This window comes from Stegodyphus dumicola, chromosome 10 (genome assembly GCF_044657685.1).
Source record: "Stegodyphus dumicola isolate Sdum_Otavi_A_Nest chromosome 10, ASM4465768v1".
NCBI classification, from domain to species: Eukaryota; Metazoa; Arthropoda; class Arachnida; order Araneae; family Eresidae; genus Stegodyphus; species Stegodyphus dumicola.
The window spans coordinates 15,249,579-15,277,417 of record NC_140777.1 but is presented as its reverse complement, the minus strand read 5'-3'; the positions used below and the strand labels follow the sequence as shown (position 1 = coordinate 15,277,417).

The 27,839-nt window shown below is 35.0% G+C and overlaps 1 protein-coding gene across 5 annotated transcripts in view; it reads right to left on the bottom strand.

The window, feature by feature from the left end:
* The window catches only part of LOC118182923 (complement factor H-like), a 159,027-nt gene that overhangs the window by 57,081 nt on the left and 74,107 nt on the right, over positions 1-27,839 (bottom strand). For 3 of the 5 annotated variants that reach the window (XM_085824631.1, XM_085824632.1, XM_085824636.1), the window contains 5 exons: positions 25,311-25,455; positions 19,877-20,056; positions 18,323-18,429; positions 9,276-9,417; positions 1,328-1,762 (listed from right to left, as the gene is read on the bottom strand). In XM_085824631.1, the coding sequence (XP_085680757.1) occupies positions 1,328-1,762; positions 9,276-9,417; positions 18,323-18,429; positions 19,877-20,056; positions 25,311-25,455 (1,009 nt within the window). The remainder of the gene's footprint in view (positions 1-1,327; positions 1,763-9,275; positions 9,418-18,322; positions 18,430-19,876; positions 20,057-25,310; positions 25,456-27,839) is intronic. The other 2 variants (XM_085824634.1, XM_085824633.1) reach the window with 2 other exon arrangements.

The window sequence follows — 27,839 nt, the reverse complement described above, 5'->3', positions numbered from 1 at the left end:
CACTTTGTTGAGACTTGCTCCTCTAATTTTGAGTATCGATTTTGAATATCTAGGGTAATCAAAACAGGATAGTGATCAGAATCTAACTCTTGAATCATTTTAATTTCATGCCGAAAGTAAACATTATAAAAGCAGCCAGATCAAAAACTGCGGGGGACCCTCTTACAGGCTGTGATCTATACATGGGAGCTCTGAGCCCATGAATTTAGACTAATCCCAAACCTGTTCGTATTAGGACAGAACCAAGCGGTATGGCATGAATTTAGATCACCAGCAATGATTAGGTGATTTGAGATTGCGAGAAGTTTATCAAAATCACTGACAGGAAAAACATTCCTCCCACGAGCAGCTCCTTGTAGGAGAAGGTATGCCGAAACAATTGTAAGGGGGGGGAGAATTTGGTATAAAAATTTTGATAATAGTCGCTTTCACATGTTCCAAATTTAGGGGGGGATCATGTGATGTTTAATCGAATGTTTCACATAGATACAGGTTCCACCATTTGCATGTCTGCCATATGACACCCTGTCAGTTGAGTATACGTCACAGTTCCCAAATCAGGGAATTCACCCTGGGATAAAATGGGTCTCTTGGACCAAAAGTACATCAAGATCTTGCTCTGAGAATCTCTCACTTCATGAAATCTCTCACTTCATGGATCTTATTATAAATACCATTTGCATTACAAGTGCAAACGGAGAGTGAGCGTTTTGTGACAGGTCTTACACCACGTTGGGAGTTGAATTTTAAGCCATAAATTGTAGGTTCTGCAAATATAACAGGAGACGTAGGCCGAAAGTTTAGCCGTATCATTCTGAAAGTTCAATATAACTTTCATATATATAGAATGCTCTCATTAAGGTGTCAGCCTGCCTAAGCTTTGGCATAGCCTTTTTGAAAGCAAGAAGCAGAATATACTTGTCTACTGCTGGGTCGCAGGATATGTCAATCAAGCATTTTAGAGTGGAGGCGAAAATATCGTCCGTGTCGGCACTCTCTGGTGAAGTGACTGCTGGGGTTACAGCTTATTTTGAGCAATAAAAGGTAATTAACCCTTCGTGAGTCTTACGTTACTGTTACTAAACTTAAGCAGTTATTCGCTTAGCTGTTCGCTAGGTTCCCCCACACTTAGTTATTAGACAAAAAGGAGGAACACCATAAGGCAAAGGGATGTTAATTATAAATAGGACCAATCAGCTTCATAAGCAGGACTTTGCAGCAGAACAATGAATCAGCAAGCAATTTTTAGTCCTCACAGAGAATGAACAGTCTATTTATGAAAAAAAAAAAAAAAAAAAAAAAAAAAAAAAAAAAAAAAAACACTTACTATGCACAGGTTCCTGGCACTGAGGATACGCAGCAAAATGAAAAGGGCGACAATCTATGCAGGTCATTTCCTTTGGACCCGTGAAGCGGTAGTATCCAATTTCTTTGCAGTGAAATTTTAATGTGCAGTTGAACTTTACTTTATATCCATTCTGTACTTGTTCATTTCCGGCATAAGCTACCAAATTCTTATCCGGACTATTATACTCGCAGTAGCAACGTTCTGCCACATTATTATTTTCAGCGACGGACACTGTGTGAGGCTGGTCTACTTCCTTACCGTCGGCACCGGAACTAGTTGGTAGCTGCGTTGTTATCCTCGAAAGCTTTAGATTAGACTCCGTAGACGATAATTCAGCTACGGCGACTGTCCTCGGCACTGATGGTTTTGATGTCGAAGCAGCTGTCACAACTGCTTCCATGTATGGCACGCCATCTGGGGGGGGGAATCTTTTATTAGGCTCTAAAATTAAATATTCTGAACAGATATGTTCACAATAGTGCAGGATAATCCGAAACTCGTGTACATCAAACTTCGATATAACGATAAGGAAGATGGTAGAAAGCGTGTGCAGCCGCCGAAAATCACAATTCTATCATTTCTAGCAATTTACATTTAGCAAGTTTTTGTTTTTATTCTTTGAAATTGAGGTGTATACTCTGCACACACACAAATGGGCACAATTCTATAACTCCTGTTCTAATGCGCCAATTGATGAAATTTATCTTGCGTTTTTCATGTCTCGAAGGCTAGACATAGAATATATATTAGATTAGAATATATACAGAGCATTGTTCCCACATAGGTATTTTAATACACAATTGGACTTTTTCTAAAATGACATCTTGATTTCTTTTCCATATTTTGATTCTGAGACTCAAATTATGCCTAAATTTTGCACAATTTAGTGAGAAATTTACGGAGAAATTTAAACATTATCTTAGCTCATTTTTTTCAGTTTGCGCCAAGAATAATTCACCTCCCGAAATTCATAATTTATGCTAACCCCGTTTTCCTTTCCCTTTCACTTTGGATGACAGGAAATAAAATGCGCGTTGTCAGTTCAAGTAATTTTAACAAAGCGCGTAAACCACATTTGGCGTTATCATCGCATGCCATAATATAAATTCACGTATATCTTGGGAAATTTTGAATAAAAAGCTCTAATTATTTGCATACATAGAAATTCATCTACTTTAAAATGACGACAAAAATTTTACAGATCATAAATTCAAAAGGTTTTTCGTAATATTTATAAAAATTACTAAAAATTGAAAATAAAAAAAAAAATCAGAATATAGCCGCGAATTTTACTTGGATTGAAACAAAATTTCGAATTGTGAAAGATGAAATCATGTAAGTTTAATAAAAAAGAGACACTAATAAATATACACCAAATTCAATTAACATTGAAGAGCTAAAATTTTAAGAGTTAATTTTTTTAAAAACTACTCGTTCGATTTTTAACAAAACTTCAGTATAATTTGAATTGAAATATGTAAAAAAATAGCTATGTCCTTTAAGAAAAAGGTCTGATTTTATACCAGAATATCTATGTTAGAACAATATTATATATAAATTTAATACATATCCTAAGTTAGGCTTTCGAGATATTATAGAGTTCCTCACTTTTCACGTGTCCCAGAGACGAACGCGCACTACCCAGGATTCCTAATTCTCTCTCTCTGTCGAAGTCAGGTGAACTTTCCTTTAATACTATGACTTCCTGATTTGCATTTAACGCGTTTCTAAAACCTCATTCTGGTAGGGAGTTGTAAGTTGAAACGAGGCAAGATAGGAAATGTTAACTAAATTAAAATATACCCTACAATATATTAAAAAAAAAACTAAATTTCGTCAATTGGCCCATTAAGAACAGGATATATAAAACCATACTCCCCTTTCTTTGGTGTAAAGAATACATTTTATATTTTATTGGTTGACCCATATGTTATACTATTGTGACTCCGGGGCTTATTTAAAGCAATAAATATGAAATTAAATGCATAAAATGCTATTTAAAATTTTTAATTTTAAATTTTATTTATTTATTTCATTAGTATTTTTTAAATATTTATTTATATCGGGGAAGGTGATGATACGCAGCTTGCAAATGGAAGATTTCAAAGGCTGAACTGGAATGTTGGCAGAAATATTGTACGAACGCAACAGAAACATTTGATAGACTATTCAAAGTGTCTCATGATAAGGTCTACAAATCCAGCAGTTTAACTACGTCAATCTGCCAGAATGCCAACACTATTTCTCAGATTGTGACATATATACCGGAAACGATGTTCCAGCATGATGATCCCCATAAAGACACAACAGCGCAGAAGGAAATACGAACTAGCATTGAACAATATTACACTTCATCCATTGCTGATTCTGAGCCTCTTCCAACAAGTAAGGAACTGAATGATGTAATCAAAAAGCTCAATCCGAGTAAAGCCCCAGGTCCGGATGGGCTTGATAACGGCATTCTCAGAGCTACGTACAGCACGCAAGCGCCAATACCTTTCTCCTATCTACAGGCGTGCTGGAGAATTCGCTACATCCCAGAGGGCACAAAAATAGCAGTAGTTGCCCTCTTCCTAAAGGGAAATAAAGATCCAAATAAGGCTCTTTCTTATAGGCCCATCTGCCTGCTGCAAGCCATGGGAAAAATCCTCGAAGGAATAGTACTTAAAAGACAAAATTTTTACATTCATGCTAATAAACTCATAAATACTAGGCAATATGGCTTTACAGGGTTCATAGCCACATTTCAGTTAAAAAAATAAGCACCTATAAGCACTTTTCAAGCACATTTTAAGAAAAAAAAAATAAGCACCTGTCTAATTACATTATACACAACTGCATAACTGTAAAAATTAAACTCGTAATTTAAATATGAGAAATGCAGTATTTATTAAGAGAGAATAAGCATTACCTCAACCATGGAAAGTAATTACTTTTTTTTTTAAATTTTAAATAACATTTCAATTTACAGAACTAGTTTACAATGAGAGAAAAAAAAAAAAAAACTATGCAGGACTAAACTATACTACAAGATTTAATGATGAAATTTCAGTTCAAAATAGAGGAAATAAATAATAATAAGGCATATTTATTCTATTCGCTTGGAACTTAATAATAAATACAATTTATTTTTCCACTCGATATTTAACTAATCTAAATCTAAATTCTGAACATTTTCTAAATTTTCATCGTATATCAGTTTTTCCTTAACGGATATTGCAAGCAAAGTAATTTAAGTAAAAAAGAGGAACATTTCTGAAATCGGAAGACAGAAACTTGCTTCATGCAGTCATCTTTTAACAGTAAAAGCTTAACTACCCGCATACTTGAAAATTGGCTATTCGGACAGTCGAGCGTAATTTGAAAAAGAGGAGCGGAGGGGGGATAGACTGCAGCCGTTCTTTGGACTTTTCCGCTAAATAAATGCTTTTTACATTTCGATATGTGCATCAAATAAAAACAAACCAACGGAACAGAAAAATATTCTGCTTAGCAAGCACAGTAAAACTCTTTTAAGTGTTCATAAACAAATTTCGGACCGAACATCAAAATTATTTATCTCTGCACAATATCGCAAACGTTATTGCGCAATACGTGCACCGTAATTCTTCCCTACATGATATTATGCAATCGGATTCAACAGCTGTCGGTATTGGGAGAATAAAGAACTAAATAAAGGAAAAGAAAGACTTACCAATCTGGGGTGTTTTTCATTCTAATTTTCAACAGACTGCGTTAAATTTCTGGAATAGAATCATTCTTCGCTTGGGTTGGTAGACCACAGAACTTTTAGTCCTATCCTATTGGAAAGTGACAAAAAAAAAAAAAAAAAAAGGTCCGTTGTTTGTTTTGCAGCGAACTGTAACAGTTTCAATTTTCGAGATTTTGCAGAGAAAGGGGAGAACCTCCCAACCTTCGTACTGTATAATGTGTTGTTTTTTGACTATTCGATTACTTTCCCTTTATTTAAGCCGTTCCGAATATTATTAATTAGAAAGCTAATCTGTGTTAAAACACAACCATTTTTGGAAGTTTACTATACTTCAGCAGTTACTGCAACTATGTTATTATAAACATTCATACATATGCTCATAATATAAGCATAACGATCATAATAATCACGAATATGAACTGACCAAGCGGAACGAGAATGCACATTATTAAGATCTTGATAGAAATTCAAACGTGTGTAATATTTGGGTGGGAGGAAAAGAATGCTGAATGTATTGGAATTTTCTACTGCTTTCGCAATTCTTTGACCAACAGAATGACGGGCACCCGTCTGTACTCTCCGCGCATACCAAAGGTTATGTTAAGGCAGAGAAAGGAGGAAAAGCTATTTCCGGGAGTATGATTCACCATCTGACATTCCATATTAGGAAGAAAAGTTGTTTATTTAGTTTCAGCTTTGGTACGGGGAAAAACTGCGCGTTCATTAAAAAAAAAGCACTAAAAGCAAAAAGTAAGCACTAAAAACAAAAAAATAAAAAAAAAAAAATAAATAAACGCTTTAAAGAAAAAGTAAGCACCTACAAGGGCCTTTATATTTTATTTTCAAATATAAGGACTTATAAGCACTTATAAGGACCGCTACGAACCCTGCTTTATATCAGGAACGTCAGTGGATCATGCATTGAATCACCTACGGAACACGGCACTTAGAAACAATTAGAATAAACTGCCTGCTGTTGTCATCAGCATAGACATTCAAGGTGTCTTCGATTCATTATGGTGGCAATATTTTGAAATGTCTCAAAGACATCAATTGCCCCAAAACTTTATTTGATTTGATCTACAGCTACCTGAGTGAAAGATAAATTCAAGCTACAACGGACGGAGGCGTCCACATGCAAATGATGACGAAAGGCTGCCCGCAGGGCTCCTGCCTAGGTCCAATCCTGTGGAACTTGGTGGCCAGATACCACGCTGAACCTGTTTGATGATGATGATGAAACTTGAGAAATTATAGCGAATGCTGATGACTTCTTGTTTATTTCAAACGGACACAGCCACAAAAGTTGCGAGGTAAATTCCCAAAAAGCGTTAGACAAAATAATCTGCTTAGGCAGTGAACATAAGCTCACAATTTCAACATCAGAAACAAAAGGAATGCTGATTAGCCCAGGAAAAAAGCACGAGCATACCCCGTTCGTAAACCTTCATGGCAGAAACATACCATTCGTGAGACATTTCCGCTACTTGAGTGTGATTATAGACGGCAGCTTCTCCTGGCTGGCTCCCTCACATCAAGGATCTTAAAGAAAGGCTGTATAAATTGTCTAATACAATGCGGAGAACAGCTGCTGCTATCTGGGGTGTCTCCTCACAGATGGCTCAAGACATGGTATGTCACGCTGAGGGCATAGCTCTTCATGGCGTTTCCATATGGGGGCATCAATGTCACGATTAACATGTAACATGCATTGAACTCCGCGCAAAGACCATTTCTTCTGGGCATCTGCAGAGGATTCCGTACCTCTCCAACAACTGCATTAAATGTATTGGCAGGGCTTCCGCCCCTGCACTTGATAGTACAAGGCGAGAATGTTGTGGTGAGAGCAATCAGACAAAAACAAGACGTTACTATTTGGAGTAAGACTTATGTATCCTTGGACTACGAGAACCACACTGCCACTCTCCTTGCCACCTTGCAAACTTTGATACAGAAGTAAACTGTAATCCTACACGTGCATTACAATCCTCAGCCGTCTACACTGATGGCTTGAAAGGAGAACTCGCGACTAACAGTGCCTGTTGTGCAATGGACGGTGACCACATAATCCATTCCTGGGCTAAGAAGCTTCATCCCAGTAACTCGGTGTTTCAGGCAGAACTTACAGCCCTAAAGGCATCTCTGGACTTTACTGCTACCAATGGCAGGTTTAAAGTAATTTACACGTGCTCAATGTCAAGCTTGCCGGCCATCCAGGGCGGCTACAGTAGACACTCCATTGTCAGAGGCATGCAAAAACTTTTAATTTTATTCCTGCAAGTCTGAGGCCCAAGCTTCAATGGGTTCCAGCCCATACGGGGATTAAAGAAAATGAAGCAGCAGAAATGTTTGCGAAAGGCGCAGCCAATGAACCCCACGCGAGTAGCATTAGTGTGCCCCTTCCGCACTCATATATGAAAAACGCTCTAAAATGCAAACTAATGAAGCAATGGCAAAATTGGGAGACAAGCACCACAGGCATAAGACTGTATAATTTCCAACCAAACATTAACCAGAATTTAAATAACAGTTCTTCGCACCTCACACAGTATCTGACAGGGCATGGCCCATATATGTCCTATCTTTACAGATTTCGCCTAAGAGACAGTGATCAATGTATTTGTGGCAGCACTGGTGACGCAGAACACCATCTGATTGCCCGCACACAGCGAATTCACATTTAAAAAGACTAGCTGCAATCAATATGACGGCGTGGTTAAAGAACACAATTAAGAATAAATATGAGCTCAGCCGCATTAAAGACTGTACTACCATTGCTAAAAGCATTGCAGACAGCCTGGAGTGACTTCTTTCCTCGGACACCGTGCCATCAGCAGAACATCTGTACATGATTATATAGCATATCCTTAATATATCTGTATGCTAACATGTACCATAATAGCGAAAAGCGTTCCCCTTAGTCTCAGAACTCCCTACCATGCACCTTCTTTTCATGTTCTAGACCTTATTTCAATGTTCAATTTGTTTAGCATGGCCAATTCCCAGAGGATACAGTACTAAGCTCTTTATTTATATTTATTTATGCATTTATTTTTAACTCCATCGACAGGATCCAACAGACTGGAAAGCACCTAACCCAGTGCGCTAACTGTTCCGTCGATCGCGAAAAGAAAGTAATTGGTCCTATAGGTATCGTAGCCGTATCCAGCCTTCATGTGCCTTCAGTAATTTCGAGAAGCACTACAAATTTCTGGGCGGCCGAGGGAAACTGTATAAGAACGTCAAGAGAATGAGTTTCTCAGTAGTTGTTAGTACAGAGCGACTTCGGAGCACTGAGATATCCGTAAGAGGCGTTGTGTTTAACGTTCTTAGTAGTTTTGAGTGCAACTATTGATTATACCCTTTGATACTGAGAAGAGTTGTACGAGTATTTTTGTGGAAAGTTCCAGAACTGTGAAGTGTTTCTTTTGGTAAAATAAATTGTATCTATCTATCATCGGTTCTGTGTGCATTCAATCCATTACGAAACCGTACGTACGCAACAGTTGACTAAAACTGCAATTCTAAATTACTAGTAAACGGAACAGAACAACACGCTGCTTCACATCAGAAAGTTGAAAAAAGAGCGCAATTTGCTATGTTAACTGAACTTAGGTTTTTCGGAATCTAAGTCTTTCTCCTTTTGCTGCTATTTCAATAAAAGAAAACCACTATAAGCAGCATCTTGTTCCAAATACATATGTCTTACGACTTTAATTATTCTTTAAATTCAGATAAAAATGTTAACCTAAACAATCACTCAAGAGCCGAAAGTGTTGTCGTGGCTAATGTAAAATCAATGTACTGTCATTGGTTATGCTGTGATTTCTTAGCCAGCACTTTTTCTTTTTACGTTTTTATGTGATTACGGCAAAGCCTCCAGGGCTATTTTCCTAAAAGGAGAGATGCCTTTGCAGAGGACTTTCTAAGGAAAACTGGCTCGTCTACACGTTACACAATGGGAAAACCTTAGCCAGCAAGTGTTTAAAAGTGACATACAGGAACCTCAATTAGTTGGGAGAAAAATCGCTTTTACAGTACACCTTTTTTTAGCATTATATTCTCCATTTCTAAACTTTTCATACGAAAAAAAAATTGTTGGTGCTCCTGAGGTCCGGATACTGGACGTCCGGCTACTGTGTTAAGCTGTTTTAAGGACTTTATCTTCAAAAGTTACAGAAAAGCATAAACCAAAAATGAAAAAGTAATGCTTACGAGGGAGGCAGACTGGGTTAGGGTACCATTTGCCTTTCTGGCATATTACCGCAAGAGCTGATGAACCCCCTAGAACTGAATATCCATCGAAGCAACGAAGATGATACATGCGACGTGATGATATTTCTGTTCCGACAGGTATCTGCGATGAAATAATATGCATGAATATCTACTAAAGAAGTACATATTAATTTTAAAAACGAATTCAAAGTTTTCACCTACTAATTATTATAATAATATAAATTATACAGAAAGGGGTGCAACCTGTGCGTCACACATACACACACGCATAATTTCTTTCTTTTCTTTCATTTGCAGTTGCTCTATCATAAGGAAATTCACTAAATAAATACTCTTCGATAATTCATTTATCTTCTTCGAAATGTATGTTGTTAGCAATAAATACGTGCAATGAGTTACGAGAGATAATGGTGCTGGTTCCAAAATAAAACTAATTAAGTAGACCACACAAATATTTAACTATTTACATAAACGTACAAAGTTACACGTTAAGTGCTCCATTAGCACAGACAAAGTGGAACGAGCGAACGCGCCATAGGTCCACTGGGTACATTCTTCAACAACCAACTAAACTAAATTTGGCTGCTCTCACAACAGGGCATTGATCCTTGGAGAGCACTATATTAAACTGAACATTCCGGCCCCCATTGAAACAAGTTTCAATAATGCCATAAAAATTTACAATGAATTCAAGTTTACACATGCATATAAAACACGCAATAAAATGGAATTTAACACTAATTATTTCAATTACAATTAAAATTCAGTAGCATGTAATAAAAAATAAAATGTCACACATACAAATATTATACTTGCACTAAAGAATAATGTCCATTCATAACATAAAAATTTTATATTTGATAGTTGTCTGGTCAGGGCAAAATACTTAATTTTGTAATAGGGCTTTTAATAAGACCCTTTGCCATGCGTACACAAACTACTCTAACTCTTTTATCCAATTCGGGTATAACTTCTGTAACTTGACCTAAAACCCAGTGACAAATAGGAAAATTGTCTTCCTTTACGAGCACCATAGTTCCAGATTTAACGTTATCTTTTTTAAATTGCCATTTCGTTCGCTCATGAAGTTGCGATAAAAAATCCCATTGCCACCTTTTCCAAATATTTTGAGCCATTTTGGTGACTCTTTCCCATCTGGACAATGTCAGGCTTATTTATAATTTCTGGTTCTACAGGGGCTGTTATAGAATGGCCAATTAAAAAATGACCAGGAGTTAACGCATTAAAATCCCTTGCATCTGAAGAGAGAGGTGAAATTGGTCTGGAGTTTAATATTCCCTCTATTTGCATTACTAAAGTTACGAATTCTTCAATAGTTAATTTTGAATTCCCAACTGCTTTTTTTAAATGCATTTTGAACGATTTAACGCCCGTCTCCCAAAACTCACCAAAATGTGGTGCTCTAGGGGGTATAAATTTCCACTGAATCTCCTCTGACAACAAATAGTCAGTTAATCCTTGTTCTGGTACTGTGGCTAATTTAAACAGCTTGCTTAATTCATTTCAAGCTCTACGAAAGTTTGTAGCATTATCGCTAAATATGGTTGAGCTTTTCCCTCTCCTAGCGAAAAATCTCTTTAGGGTAGCAATTAATGCCTCCGAAGATAAGTCTGAGACAATTTCTAAGTGAATTGCTTTTGTAGCAAGGCACACAAATACTGCAACATACATTTTTTGAAAAACTCCTTTTCTTTGACTTTTTGCCTTTATAAGAAACGGACCACAAAAATTGAGTCCACACTTGTTAAAGGTTGATTCAATTGACACTCGTTCAACAGGCAGATAACCATTATCAGATTTATTGGTACAGGTCTGTGTTTGAAACACTGTACGCATTCATGTACTATTTTTCTAGCAAGATTCCTGCCGCTGATGGGCCAAAATTTTTGTCTAACAGTATTCAATAGAGCTTCTGGTCCAAGATGCAAATATTTTAGATCATAACAGTACATGATCAAATAATCAACCTATGTCTAGCTGGCAAAATGATTGGATATTTACAATCATAACTTACCTGAGATTGCGCAAGTCTGCTACCGACACGTAAGATTCTATCATTATCGATAAATGGATTAACGATTTAAGCTTTCTCCTAAAAGGTACCTGGCTATCCCTCTTAAGTGACTCAATATCAGAATAAAGCTCACCTTTCTGCACTTCCCAAATCAATGTTAACTCGGCCCCTTTCCGTTCCTCTAAGGATATAGGCCCTGAAACCCTTTCCTTATTCCTAATGATTCTGAAGAACCTAAAAATAAAACTACAAATTTTCATTAATTTCATATAATTATTTGTTCGATTTAAGAGAGAGGTTAAATTAGAATTATTTTCTAATATTGCAAAATTAGAGTCTGATAAACAGTTTAGTCCCTTGACATAGTCCTTGTCAGTGCTAGGTTCAAGAGGTTGTTCTGGATAATGCATATCCTAACGGAGAAGGTCTGGTTCATTCCACCAGATATCACACTTAAGAATGTTATTGGCATCCAGTACACGCAATATGACATCAGCTGCGTTACATTCAGATGGCACATATTTCCATTGGTATGACCCCGTAAGCTCTTGTATTAAAGCAATTCTGTTGCTCACGAAAGTTTTTAGTAAGTGTGGTGATTTTCTAATCCAAGCAAGAGAAATCGTAGAATCAGACCAAAGAATTACTTTTTCTGTTTTAAATTCAACGAAGATATCACTTTATCCATCAATCTGGATAATAGAAGGCAACCTGACAGTTCCAATGTAGGAATTGATAAGGTTTTTATATGTGCAACTCGTGACTTGTTACACAAAAGTCGAACGGTTGGCAATCTCAAAACTAGTAAAGCTTGAACATAGATTGCAGCTCCGTATGCCGAAGAGGATGCATCTGCAAATCCATGGAACACTATGTGATCTTCCTGGAATACAAATCTAGGAATCTTAAGATTACTTAGTTCAGAGAGCGTGGATACGGAATTAATCCACTCCTTGGACATAGAATCTGGCAAAGTGTCATTCCAATCGAGTTTAGCAAGTCAGAGCCTTTGCATGAATATTTTGGTCTTTGTAACCGCTGGCCCAATTAAACCAATGGATCGAACTTTCTCGAAATAAGTGACAGAACATCTCGTTTACTATAACTGTTAGAGTGAGTAATAGCTATTGTAGACAAAAACAGTCAATCTGAGGATTCCATAAGACACTAAGAGTCTTTACAGACGAAGATTCTTGCTGCTCTGCAAAAGTGTATTCTGAATGAGCGGTAACCTTATTTTCAGACAAAAGGAGATCTGGACGATTTGCACGCCATTTATGCAATTCCATTTTTCCTAATTTTAACAAATTTATTAATTGGGATCGTAGAACTCTAGCTTTTTCGAGTGATGATTCTCCAGAAAGTATGTCGTCGACATAGAAGTCAGTAAGAGCGACGGACGATGCTAGAGGCAAGTTTTGGCTTTCATCTATAGCTAACTGATTAAGAGCTCGAGTTGCTAGATAGGGAGCGTTTGACGTCCCATATGTTACAGTGTTGAACTTATAAGTTTGCACTGGTGCATCAACACTGTCCTTCCATAGAATTCTGAGCAAGTCTCTTTGTGGAGGATGGACTAGAATTTGTCGATACATTTTTTGTACATCTGCTGTGAAGGCGGTGTTTTCTAAATCTAACCATTATAGAAAATAACTCCTGCTGTGGAATTCTGCCTTTCAACAAAATTTCGTTTAATAACAATCCCGATGTTGTGGCAGTTGAGGCGTTAAAAACCACTCTTAAACGTGCACTACTTTTCTCTGGTCTATAAACCCCGTGTTAAATATTTGCATAATCGTCTGTAGTAACGGCAACCGCCGTCAATAAAAGGTGGTGCTTTTCTTGGTAGCGGTGCAGTTTATTTTCAGTTCGAAGCAGTGCAGACCTGCCCAGAGGAGATTCGAGGGGATGATAGTTTCCAGTCCAGTCCAGTTCAACTTAAATGGCGAGTTATGCCAGAGGGACCAGACGGATTTTTGTCCTTATAAGATGTGTTCTTTTCCTCAGTCGCCGAATAGCTGACAGTTCAAGGCATTTCTAGGAATTTGAATGTGCGGGTATTTTTCCACCTAAGATGTTAAGTTATCATCATTTTGGAAATTTTAGTTGAATAAACCTTTAACTTTGGACAAGGTTTGTGTTCTTCAGAAAATCAAGATTCGAAGTCAGATATATAAAATAGCATTAACATAGGTTTTAACGTGAAGAACCAACATTGGTAAAAAAGGTGAGGCAGGTAGTACGAATCATTTATGGATTCAGATCCCTCAGCTAGTTCCATATGCTTTAAATCCTTGTATTCTTGCATGAATTCTGAGTACAATCGTTGTAAATTCGAGTCCGGACCCAATTGCTGCCAAACTCGATTAAGTCATTTCTCTGCTAAATTTCTAGATTCGCCCAACAATTCATGGACATGCATACAACGTACTGACCTTCAGAGGTTCTATAAGTCTCATTAAAATGTTTTTCGCGATATTTCTCTTCAGTACTAAGTGCTGAATCCGGAAAATTAATATTTTCTACCTCCCAGAATTTTTGCAATGTTTCTTCAATTTTTTCATTTTGTGTAAGCAGACCACAGTACTGTGATTCAAGTGATGAATTATGCGCAATACCACTAACTACGAATCCCAAAACCGTTTTCTGGAACAATAAGTCTTTTGTCGTGCTGCCAACTTGACCCGATTTTAATAAGCCAAAGAAACATTCTGCACCGAATAATAAATCAGATTTCTCAGGTGTGTTAAATCTGTAATAGGCTAAGGAAATATCCCTGGGGATGTCAATATTTTCAATAGGCATGGGGGTAAGGGGTGTGATTTCTATCATTTTGGAAACAATAAAAAAATCAAGTTCTCTAGAGAATGTTTTTCCGTTATTGGCAATTGAAGTCCTCAATTTATAATTTAAAGTAACATCGGTTCAATTTAGTCCTGAAATCGGAGCAAAAACCTTTGTTTTTTTAATCCCTAATTGTTTCGCAAAAATAAGCCGACACACAGTTAATCTGTGAGCAGCTGTCAAAAAGAGCCTTTCCTTTGATGAATGTCCCCTTCGAAGTTTTCATCATAACAATTGCAGATGGCAAGATAACACTTTTATTCTTAGCTAATAAACAATTAGAAAGACTCGTCGCCTTCCCATTAGGCGCCGGAGGAATATCCCTATTACTCCTTCTAAAAATATCATTTCTGACAAATTTTGTTATTCTGTGGCTATTTGTGAAAAACGGATAATTTTGCTTAAGCCTATGATCGGCTATTAACAATGAAGAAAGCTCAGATCGTGTAAATTTACGAATGCTAGAGAAAAAACTTAAACATGATGTCGGGGTATTAATTTTTTAAATTTAATAGTTAAAAATACTTTGTTTCTTTACGTACCACCTGTTTCTCTTGTGCGTACCACCAGAGCTGCGATTCTCCACTGGTAAGCGTACCATTGGTTGAGAATCGCAGCTCTGGGTTAAGCAAGAATGTAAATACGGCATAAAAAAAGCATCAACATAAACAAACTGTTAGAAACTTAAATACGTCACCCTGATTAGCATATCAGATAATCAACAATTAATGGTCCAATACAGATTTACAACTACAGTTTTAAAATGCTCATTATATTCTCACAAATAACATAACTAATCACATAGCTTCAATGATAAATAATTTGCATTTTCCTTACCTTTTGAGCCACATTTTTGTACATGATATACTACATTCAAACCCCGCTATAACGAATCTGGCTTATAAAAAAGGAAATTTTTAGTATTTATACTTCCTTGTACGAAGTAAATAGGAAGTATTGTAATCGCGAAAAGTTTCAGGCAACATATTTCAACGAAAATATCTATTTTGACTGCTATCGAATGCAATTTAACGATGTTTTTGTGTGATATCTGCGCGTAAGGACAAAATAAGACACCTTTCCTCCAAAAAAATTATAAAACTGCTTTAAAATTAATTCTGAAGAGAATTTTTCGTGGCGTCTGAACGAATGTATGTACGTACGTATCTCACATAACTCAAAAACGAGTAGCCTCAGAATTTTGAAATTTTGTATATAGGACTGCTATAACATGTAGATGAGCACCTCGTATTTTGGTTGCAATCGGCCGCACCAAACGTATATAAATATATTTATATATATATCCACTCTGTTACCCGGCTCAGTGATCTCAGTTTCTTTACTCTTATATGCTTGTAAATTGTACATTTTTTGCTTTAAAAATGACTGAATTATGTTGTTTTTATCTTTAGGTTAAGGCTTTTATGCCTTTCGTAATTCTGGAAGCAATATTTGTACAATTATCAACAATTTAAAATCTGTTTAAGCGCGGTTAAGTTTTAAATAACATGGCGGACATATTTGTTTACATTTGAAACAGCAGAATTGTAGATTTGTTGCCAATCTAGAGAGACTAAGCTTTGCAAAACAAAAATAATGCCTTCATTTATTATTGCGAATTAAATGATGCTTAATCCTTTCTGGAATTTTTTCGAGGAAATAAGTGTTTAAAATTTGCGTTGTAATTTTTAATGCAGATATTTTGAGTTTTTATGTATTTTTGCCTTGTCGCGAAGTGAGAGCTGAATTAATTGAATGAGAAATACTAAATCGTCTGTGAAAAACTGTTTCTTTTCTGTTTTCTTTGCTTAATTTCTTTGATACATCGTTTTAGCTTTGTTATAGTATTTGAATAGAACATGTGGCAATGATAAGAGAATTCTTCAAATGATATAAATTTTGTGCTTTCAGACTGTTGTTATAGTAAACAAATACAGTGAATTTTAAAGAGTGCATTTATTCTATTGTGGTTTATGCACAGTCGACGAAGTAGATTTAATTCAATCCAATCAATTTAAATGAAATTCAAGAAAAAAACACGTATAACTTAATATTACGTACAAGGAAGTCATGTTGTATACACATCAGATTTTTTTTTTTAGTTTAATTCAGTTTCAGTTTAGTTTAGCCTAGTTTTTTTTTAGTTTTTTCAAGTCCAGTTTCTTATAGTTTAGTACGGTATTTTTTGTTTAGACTTATTTACTCTTGGTGCACGTTTTTAATTTTGCACCAAGAGCATTTGGCGAAATTGTTAATTTTGGATAACCTATTTTCCTTGCCTTTCATTGTGCATGAGAAGGAAAAAAGGTGCATAAAAATCTGTTTACACATTTGACGTTATTGTTGATTAAAGAAAATGATGCCAAATTTCAAAACGCACTAATATGTTAATTCACATATATCATAGGAAATTCTAAATAAAATATGCTTAGAAATACACATACTTTAAGATGACGGTAAACATTTCATAGGTTATAATTCAAAAATTTTTCGAATAATTTATAAAAATTATTGAAAATATAAATTTAAAAAATAACTCAGAATATAGCTGCGAATTTTTGTTGGATTAAGCCTAAATTTTGAACTGTCAAAGAATTTAAAGAAAATTCAAAGTAATTAATCAAGTAAATTTAGTAAAAAAAGGGATATTTATAAATTTATACCAAATTCAATTAATACAGCATAATTCTGAATTTTTACAAAATCTGGCACTTAATAATTTGAGTCGTAGAATCAAAATATGAAAAAAAAAAAAAAAAAAAGAAAAAGAAAAAAAAAAAAAGAGGTGTTCCATTTTATGTCAAAACACCTATGTTAGAACAACGTTATATATGAAATATATCCTAAATTGGGCATTCCAGATATGAAAAACACAGGTTAAACTTTGTGAAACAACCCAGAAGAACAGGAGATAAACTGCCCTATTTTTACTTCCTTGTACAAAGTAAAGGAAGTATTAGAATTCCGAAAAATTTCAGGCACCATATTCCAACGAAAATATCCACTTTGGCCACTTCCGAATACATTTGAACGATGCTTTTGTGTAACATGTGTATGTACGAAGAAAGCAAAGGACCCATTTTCCCAAAACGGATTGAAAAATGGACTTAAATGGATTCAGAAGGGATTTATTTTCGTGGCATCTGTACGTAGGTATGCACCTCGCTTAACTCAAAAAGGAATAACCTCAGAGCGATGACATTTTGTATATGGAACTACTTTAACATGTAGTTGTCCACCTCCTTTTTTGGTTGCAATCGACCGCACCGAAAGATATATATATACAAGCTTATAGCTTAGATGAAGAAGATTAGAAGCTTGTATATAGCTTAAATGTTTCATTCTTATATGTTGGTAAGTTGTACATTTTTTGCTTTACAAGTGATTGAATGATATTCTTCTTATGCTCCATTTAAGGTTTTTATGTTTTTAGATAATCTGCATGCAATAGTTGTAGACTTATCAACAATTTAAAAGTTGTTTAAATGCTACTAAGCCTCACAAAGCAGCCATTTGTTAACATTTGCAGGTCTTAGTAGACTAATAAATTGAGCTAATTTTTGCTTTTTCAGTATCTTTTTGCGCTGTGGGAGCAAAAGTAAAATTTTAGTCTATTTCACAGAAAATCTGCTTTCTTGCCATCTAGCCGAATTACTTCTTTTTGTGTAGAAACTCTAATTTTAATTGCAGAAACTGTTCTTTTAACAGTTTTAATTGTTCTTTTATATTTCTTTGATTTTACAATTTTTAATGAAGACGTTATAAACTTTTATATAATTTTGTCTTGCCGCCAAGTGAGAGCTGAATTAACTGAATGAGAAATATATATATCTAATGAAATTCGAGGAAATAAGCTTAAATTATTTGCAGCAAAAAATACGTATAATTTAATAGGCTCTGAAAGGAAGTCGTGGTTTACACATAATTTATTTTGGTGTGTGTGACCAGAGTGTCAATATTAATTAGCTTTTCTTGTTTATTCATCATTCAGGTTTACATTTTTTTATGTAATAATCCATTTTTCTTCTCAGATCGGATATAGCGAACCGAACTTCTGATGCCTTAGAGTTCATTATAGGGGGTTCGACAGTATTTTAAAAATTAATAAACAATTTTTTGGAACACAAAAACTGAATAACTAAATTACTTCTTCGTATTCTTCATCTCGCATCCATCCGCTGAGCCTGAAATACGCCGGTCCAAGACGTCGCACTGTGAATGCTCCATTACGGATTCTAGGAATTTCACAACTTTCTGAAATGAAAATTATGAAAATTTAAGGAAAAAAATTGGGGAAACGTTTCCTTTGAAACTTATAATTATTTTTCCATTTACATTTAAATGAGTAATCCTCCCTTTAAAAGGAAGCATTTTTGAGTCGTACCACAGTTGAACTTACGATCAAATTTTATTTTATTAAATATAAATATAAAAACTTACATCTATTATAGAAAATATGACATTTTAGTTGCGTTTGAAGAGCAATTGTTAAGTTTTCTTAATATGAATATAGAAGTTCTTACTCAGAATCGAAAAATGTACACTATAACACGGTAGGGACAGTGTGTTATCAGTAAAGCTTTGTGTTGCCACTCTGCGAAGCGTAAGCTGTAAATGTTTGAAATTTAATCAGAAAACACGGCGACAAAAAAAAGTTTTGCCACTGCCCGAAATTAAAATATCTTTATCTCCCACGCGGCAATGTTTTGCGGTAAGAGAAACACAAGATATTTAATTTTTCTTTCAAATTTTTTATTATTAATTAACAAGCTAAGCTATTTAAAAGCAATAAACGCAGATTCATTTCTTCAATTGTTATTAATAACAAACTCGATCCTTTAAATAGCCCTAGTTGGATTCATTGAAATCATCAATACGTATATATGGAAAAAAAAAAAAAAGCGCGTCCGTTTGTTTGTTTATGAGTGGGTATTTCAACACACGTATACACTTTTATTCCGATCTTAGAAATATTTCGAACACTCGACCTTCAAAACCAGAAGAAAGTATGCATAACAGTTCAATAAGCCAGCCATCCCACGGCACCATACTCAGGGCATTTACGTTAGAATGTTGCGCTCATGAAACCCATCTTAAATTCACATCGCCGTTGTTGCATTTCCGCTATGAATGGAAGTTATACATGGTAAAAAGGAGTTCATAATACATCATTTACCCAAAACAAATATTAATAGTTCTAATCATTTTCAATTTTGACATTTCGTCGCCATTGTAGCCTTCCCGCTATCAGTTCTTGCTAAAATTACTAGATAGCGCAGTTTCCGTTTACTCTTTAGCCCAAAATGCAGCCAAAATGAAGCTCAAAGGTCATGGATTTTCCCAAGGTAATTCTGATATGAAATTTGTTTTGTGTGACATCCCTGACTTTCAGTCTGGTTAAAAGCAGCTACTCCCTTTTTGGCTTCTTGCTTACGTCACTTGTAAGCAAGTGATGTAAGCGGTGTAAAGATCCTAACCCTGTTTGATTATGTCCTCCGATTTTCGCTGTTGTGCTCTTTGAGTCGCGAGGAACAGGCTTCAGAAATGCCTCAAAGACTTTTTCCTCAGAGCTCAGGATTCCAGAATAAAGTGATCGAATATTTGGATCCTTCTATATACATCATACCATAATGTTATATTTTAATTTTACGCATTCTCTTTAAGTCTTTATAAGTTAAAAAAATGAAAGGCACACACTTACTTTCTCGGCACGGAGATAATACACTTTCATTCCACTTTCCTTCAAAGCAAAACGGCCGCTCGCCAGTCGGAGTATGTTCATAATCACACACAACATCCAGATATTCATTGTGACTGGTAACTTCTCCAGATTCGAGAGATACGCCCATTTTCTTTCTTAGGTCTTTCAAGTAGCACCTACCTAAATAAAACATTCAATTCTTTACCTGGTGTGTTACAACAGGAAGTATATAAACATCATTTATTTCAATGATAACATAAATACAGGCTCAGTTATACAGAACTCAATTATAAGTTTAGGGCTCGGTTTCATGTGTGTTTGTGCAACCTGATGCTTTTTCACTTTTTTTCGTTACAAAAACAAAATATTCCGCTACCTGAGTGGTTTTCAAACTATGAGCAGCGACACCACCTCCCTCTTCTGGAGTTTTGCATGTGATTCAAAATTGAAAAAAAGTTCAACAAATGTAAAATGTAACTCTGAGACAAATGGCAAACTGCCAATGGTTCATTAGAAATGAAGCAATCCACAATGAATTGGATATTAGTAAGATTAGCAATTGTATTTCTGAAATTGCAAAGATATTTTTATAAACATTGCCAAAGTAAATAATACTTATATATATATATATGTAATAAAAAAATTCCATAATCAAGAATACACTTAAAATTCTAACTGTATGTTCTTTTCATTTTTAATGGCGACGTTCTCTTATTTGAAAGTACGTGGAATTAAATCCACAGCCCCGTAGTCAAGTTGTTTTTCCGCCTTTTTTCGTACAGTTTTAGAATGTTCTGGAAATATTTCAAGCGAACTGGATTGGCTGACGAGGCTGACGTCATTTCTTGGAAGCTCCGCCTTTCCAGAGGCTATAAAATGACTCGCAAAAAGAATATCGGGGCTTTTTCTTAAATGTCATGATGCAGTAAACTTCATACAAAAAGTTATTAGTAATTCTTTTTATTTACTCCGGATATCTGATTTTGTAACTGCTATTTCTCCTGAATAATAAATAATGGATCCTGTTTTTTAAACTTATGGTCTGATTATTTAAGCTACGACTACATTTATGTGTTACAACAGGAAGTATATAAACATCATTTATTTCAACGATAACAATGCTTTTTCATTTTTTTTCGTAACAAAAACAAAATATTCCGCTACGTGAGTTGTTTCCAAACTATGAGCCGTGACTCCACATTCCTCTTTGCAGGGAAAATTTTGTAAAAGGCTTCATAATTAACTGAACTAAGGCATTTGACCTAACTATGTTATGTTATGTAGAAGTGAGGGGACCACCTAATGTTTACCCTAAGTAAGCAGGTATTAGCCCCACACACTAACTAGAAAACTAACAACAATCTGGCATCATTCCTCGAGTCGTGATGGAAATTGTGACTCCAGTGAGCACTACAAGTACTGCCACCGGCGGCGGCATCAACGGTACTCCTAACCTTTCAGCGTTAAATTAGCTCAAGTAAGGGATTAAATTACATGATATACATTGCGATATACATAGTTGTGCAGGTCCCCATATTTCAAGATGTTATCTATTGTAGTGGGTACTGGCAACATATTTCAGGACATTATATACTGCATTACAAACAAGCATGTTGTTTCCACGTTACAAGTCATTTTTGTAAACATGATCTGTTTACTATCAGAATTAATTAAGAACTATAAAATTGTTTACAGAGCTTACATATAAATACTCTTTTAACCCCTTCGTGCCGACTGTCACGTATACGTGCCAGCAACGAACACACTTATCTACCGGCCGACACGCAGGCGTGCCAGAGCATTGTTGCATTCTCTACCGACTGTCACGTATTTGTACCGGCACCTGGGAACGATTTTCAAACTATAATTTCTGCCACAAGATGGCACTGTATGTCCATATGGTTTCAGATACATGTAAATTAGACCTTCTACTCAAAATGAGAGAAGCATGACTCACATACACGTGTTTTTGATCATATAAACAAACGGGGAAATAAATGTTTCCGAATGGCGTGATTTATGACGTCTCTTTAAATCGCACTTTATTCGCACGTGGTAGTTGTTTACTGTAAGTAGAAGTTTTATATGCGCTAAAGCGTTGAGTATTTCCATTTACAGTTCAGTTTTTAGAAAATAATTAGATCTTGTTAGACGTGAATTCTTTCTGTTTTTACCATTTCAATGTCGAAGCGTCGAAAATGTTTAACAGAGCATGAAATAGCAGAAATGATGCAAAATATTTCAGATATTGATTCTGAAATTCTGATATTGATTCTGAAAGATTAACTGAAAGACATTTTCCAAAACTTTGTTCAGAAGAGACTGATAAGAAAATGAGACGACGATGCTTCGTTTGTTCACATTCCCGGAAAAATCCTCCAAAACGGCAAATGAGTTATTACGAGTTCAAGGAATGTGACGTAGGACTGTGTGTAGATCCCTGTTTTGAAATTTTTCATACGAAAAGAGAATTTTAAGTAATATATTTAGTTTTCAGATTATAATGTTAAAAGTCATAAAATGGTGAGTAATTAAAATAAAATGTGTAAAATATGCATTTAAACAAGAAATAAGGTAATTAAAGTATATATATATAAATATCTATAAAGCATAAGCCATTTAAATACTCTATAGAGCATTATTAAACAATGCGTTGATACTTCGGAAATTTCATGGATTTAGGCTTAGTAGCAAAAAAGCCCCCGGCCCTGGAGAGACGCTCGCGGAAGACACTGCCGGCCTCCGTGATAAGCGCGCGTTTTCGCTACCCGGCTCAAAGGGGTTAAAGTTGTGCTGAAACTTTACCAGCTCAATTTTGATGATTCATTATTTGTTTTAACGTATGTTTTTATGTTAATTGATTTTCAGAAATTATGTTATTGTCAAGTAGTACATTGTTATTTGCATGTAAAAATTGATCATGACATTATAAATTGTGGTGGCTAGAAGCAACTTATTTCTAGTGTATGGATCATGCCTACAATGATGACTTGTATTTTACATAATTTAATTATTTACATAATACATTACATAAAAAAATTATTTACAAACAGCTGTCAAAATTTGAGAAGAATATAAAGTAATAAAAAAGACATAAATATATCTAAAAACGAAAGAAGAAAAAAAGAGCTTCATCTGCATACTTATGCGTACTACGTACTTTTAGATATATCTGCATACATATGCTGATACATTGCCAACTTACATTTGTCAGTTCATTGTATGCAAGTACATGTGTTTTTACAACAATTAATTTACATGAATTACATTCTATGATACATTACATTGTTGATACTTTACCAACTCAATGCTGGCATCGATTTTGCTGGACCGATTTAAGTAAAAAACATCAAAGGAAGTCAAAAAGCCTATGCAACATTATTTACTTGCGCTATCACTAGAGCCATACATCTGGAACTTGTACCAAATCTCTCTATGGAATTTTTCTTGATGGCATTCAAAAGATTCACATCTAGGAGAGGCAATTGTCAAGTAATTTATTCGGACACCGCAAAAACTTTTAAAAAGGGAGAAAAAGAACTGGAAAATTTCTCTAAACTATTGTCGAATGAGAAATTCCAAGATTTTCTGTCGAATGAAAGAATCAGTTGGAAGTTTATAATAGAATGAGGGGCTTGATGGGGAGGCTTCTACGATAGATTAGTAAAATCAGTGAAAGAGTGCTTAAGAAAAATTCTCGGTAAAGATTTACCAACGTTTCAAGAATTGTCAACGGTTTTAGCACAAGAGAAAGCAGTTTTGAATTCTCGTAGTTTGACATATGTATACATTGACCACAAGAAACCGTTGCCACTGAAGCCAGTCAATTTTTGGTTTTTGGAAACAAGGTTTCTACATTACCTATTAACATTAACTCCATTGTTAAAGATGGCTCTACCAAGTTCTCTCTGACCAAAAGAAAGATTTATCAAGATTTATTGGTTAGACAATTGTGGACTAAATGGAAAAAACAATACTTGATGGATCTTCGGACGGCTCATCAATTAAAAAATCCTAACGTTTATGATGATCTAAGAGTTGATGATCTTGTATTAATCAAAGGCAACAACAAGTGCAAACTTTTGTAGGACTGTGGTAGAGTGATGAACGTTTTCGTGGTCGTAATAACAAAGTTTGTTCTTGTGAACTAAAAACTGCTCATGGAACAATAATAAAATGACCAATTCAATTATTATATCCTTTAGAACTTTAAAAAAAAAATTTATTGTTTACTAATATGAATAAGATTGAATATGTTTTATGCAATTGTTTATTTTGCTAATTTTATTTCATATGATTAGATTAAGAATAGTTTAGATTTACTGATGTAGTGTCAAATTGTCCTTCATGTATCTTTTAGTAATTTCCAGAAGCGCTACAAATTTCTCGGCGGCCGAGGGAAAACTGTATAAGAACGGCCAGAACATGAGTTTCTCAGTAGTTGTTAGTACAGAGCGACTTCGGAGCACTGAGATATCCGTAAGAGGCGTTGTGTTTAACGTTCTTAGTAGTTTTGAGTGCAACTATTGATTATACCCTTTGATACTGAGAAGAGTTGTACGAGTATTTTTGTGGAAAGTTCCAGAACTGTGAAGTGTTTCTTTTGGTAAAATAAATTGTATCTATCTATCATCGGTTCTGTGTGCATTCAATCCATTACGAAACCGTACGTACGCAACAGTTGACTAAAACTGCAATTCTAAATTACTAGTAAACGGAACAGAACAACACGCTGCTTCACATCAGAAAGTTGAAAAAAGAGCGCAATTTGCTATGTTAACTGAACTTAGGTTTTTCGGAATCTAAGTCTTTCTCCTTTTGCTGCTATTTCAATAAAAGAAAACCACTATAAGCAGCATCTTGTTCCAAATACATATGTCTTACGACTTTAATTATTCTTTAAATTCAGATAAAAATGCTAACCTAAACAATCACTCAAGAGCCGAAAGTGTTGTCGTGGCTAATGTCAATTCAATGTACTGTCATTGGCTATGCAGTGATTCCTTAGCCAGCATGTTTTCTTTTTATGTTTTTATATGATTACAGCAAAGCCTCGAGGGCTATTTTCCTAAAAGAAGGAATGCCTACGTAGATGACCTTCTAAGGGAAACTGGCTCGTCTACACGTTACACATGGGGGAAAACCTTAGCCAACAAGTGTTTAAATGTGACATACAACATACAGGAACCTAAATTAGTTGGGAGAAAAATCGCTTTTACAGCACATTTTTTTTTCCCAGCATTATATTCTCCATTCCTAAACTTTTCATAGGGAAAAAAATTGTTGATGATCCTGAAGTTTGGATATTAGACTATTCCGGATACTGGACGTCCGGCTACTGTGTTAAGCTGTTTTAAGGCCTTTTTTTTTTTTTTTTTTTTTTTCCCAAAAGTTACAGAAAAGCATAAAACAAAAATGAAAAAGTAATGCTTACGAGGGAGGCAGACTGGGTTAGGGTACCATTTGCCTTTCTGGCATGATACCGGAAGAACCGATCTACCAGACCCTTGAGCTGAATATCCATCGAAGCACCTAAGCTGACGCGTGCGACCTGACGATATTTCTGTTCCGACAGGTATCTACGATGAAATAATATGCATGAATCTCTACTAAAAAAGTACATATTAATTTTAAAAAATGAATTCAAAGTATTCACCAAACTAATTATTATAATAATATAAATTATACAGAAAGGAGGTGCAACCTGTGCGTCACACATACACACATGTAAATTTTCTTTCTTTGCTTTCATTTGCAGTTGCTCTATCATGAGGAAATTCATAAAATAAATACTCTTCGGCAATTCGTTTATTTTCTTCGAAATGTATGTAAGATAATAACTGAACAAAGTTCGATATATCGATAATTTTGTCCAACTGCAATGCGAAATTCTCACTGTGTTTTATTTTTTGAATAAGTGTCTCTTTTAGTGAATTTGCCATTTAATGAATTCGTCGACTTACTGTATCATTTGATAACGGATTATTATTACGTTCATAAGCCGCTTTTTCGTTGAATAATGTTAAAAGGATATCTTTAGCTGTTGGTAAATATAAGATTTTCTCAACTAGTGTGTGCCTGCCCAGTCCTGGCAATTCTTAAGCTTACTAGCTTCCAAAGCTTTTTCGCTTAAAGTAACAAAATCTTTCATTATTTGTTTACTATTTTTGAACTCCGATAATTAACTCTTAAAATATTCTTCATATTTATCCTTTAATTGGGCATGCTTAGATTCAAAATGTCTTTTAGGAAACGATGGTGTCATAGTTTGATTGGGTAATAAATCACTACAAACAACACACTGAGGTTGGGGGTCCATTTCATCTCCGTTCCGAGTAAACCCAAATGATAAACGACTTTCATTATGTCTTCAATAAACAATTTTTTCTTTCGTTTCAGCATTCTTAGTGCTAGTAGATTGTTTTGGATCCATCACTTTTCCGTTTAGTCAGTCCTAGCCATTTTCCAGTTTGAAAAATCTAGGTTTGTTTTATTATTTTCTCTCAAATATTTAAATGCACAATATATTACATGTTCTTCAAAAACAATCGACGATATTCTCAAATTACGTAGAAAAGTAAGGAGTATAAAGGAGTACAAGGAGTACAAGAAGTCAAAACACCTTTTATTTGAGACAGGAAATCGACGTAAAAAATTATTCTAATTGGAAATAGAGCAATATGGTCCCGAAAATGGTGGTGGCATAAAGTTTAGACATGCTAATAAATCGATCAACTTCAAAAGAATTAATGAGATACGATTATCTTTTTTAGGAACTTATTTTCATTTCCAATTAAGTATATTATCCATTCTTATTACCCCTTGTAAAAACATCATTTCTGATAAATTTTGTTATTTCTGTGGCTATTTGTGTAAAACGGATTATTTTGCTTAAGTCTATGATCGGCTATTAACAATAAAGAAAGCTCAGATTGTGTAAATTTACGAATGTTAGATAAAATCTTAAACATGATGTTGGGGTGGTGTCCACCGATAACATCAAGGCAAAAATATCGCGGACAAAAACAATGCGGAGAAAACAACGCAAGGCGAAAACGCCGTGCTACAAAACATCGTGGAAGAGAACATCGCAAAGAGAAAACATCACAGTTCTAAAACATCGTGGTACAAAACATCGTCGTCGAAAATAAAGCGGTTCAAAAACTTCGCTGTTTAAAAGCATAGCCATTGAAAATATCGAAATAAAAAATAAAGTATCTACAAATCATCGCATGACGATAACATCGCAGACATGGTAATGTTTCATGAAAAGTGTAATCTATGTTACATTTAATTTTCTATGCTTAAGCAAAAATTTATTAGTTAATAAAAAAAAAATGTGAAAGTAAAAATTATCCTTTCCATCATGCGCTCACAAATCATTACGGGAATATCCATTTACAATTATTAAAATCTGAAAAAATCACGCCTGCCATGTTATCGTCATGCGATGATTTGTAGATACTTTATTTTTTACCGCGATATTTTCGACGGCAATGCTTTTTTCGACGATGTTTTCTCTTTGCGATGTTTTTTTCCATGATGTTTTGTAGCACGACGTTTTCGCCTTGCGTTGTTTTCTCCGCAACGTTTTCGTCCGTGACGTTTTCAGCTGTAACCATTGGGGTATTCATTTTTTAAATTTAATACTTAAAAATGCTTTGTTTCCTTACGTACCACCTATTTCTGTCTTGCGTAACACAATAGCTGCGATTCTCAACCGGTAAGCGTACTTACGGTTCAGAATCGCTGCTCTGGACTAAGCGAGAATGTAAATAAGGCATAAAAGAAAGCATCAACATAACACAAACTGTTAGAAAACTTAAATGCTTCATGCTGATTAGCATATCAGATAATCAACAATTAATGGTACAATATAGATTTACAACTATAGTTTTAAAATGCTCATTATATTCTCACAAATAACATAACTAATCACATAGCTTCAATGATAAATAATTTG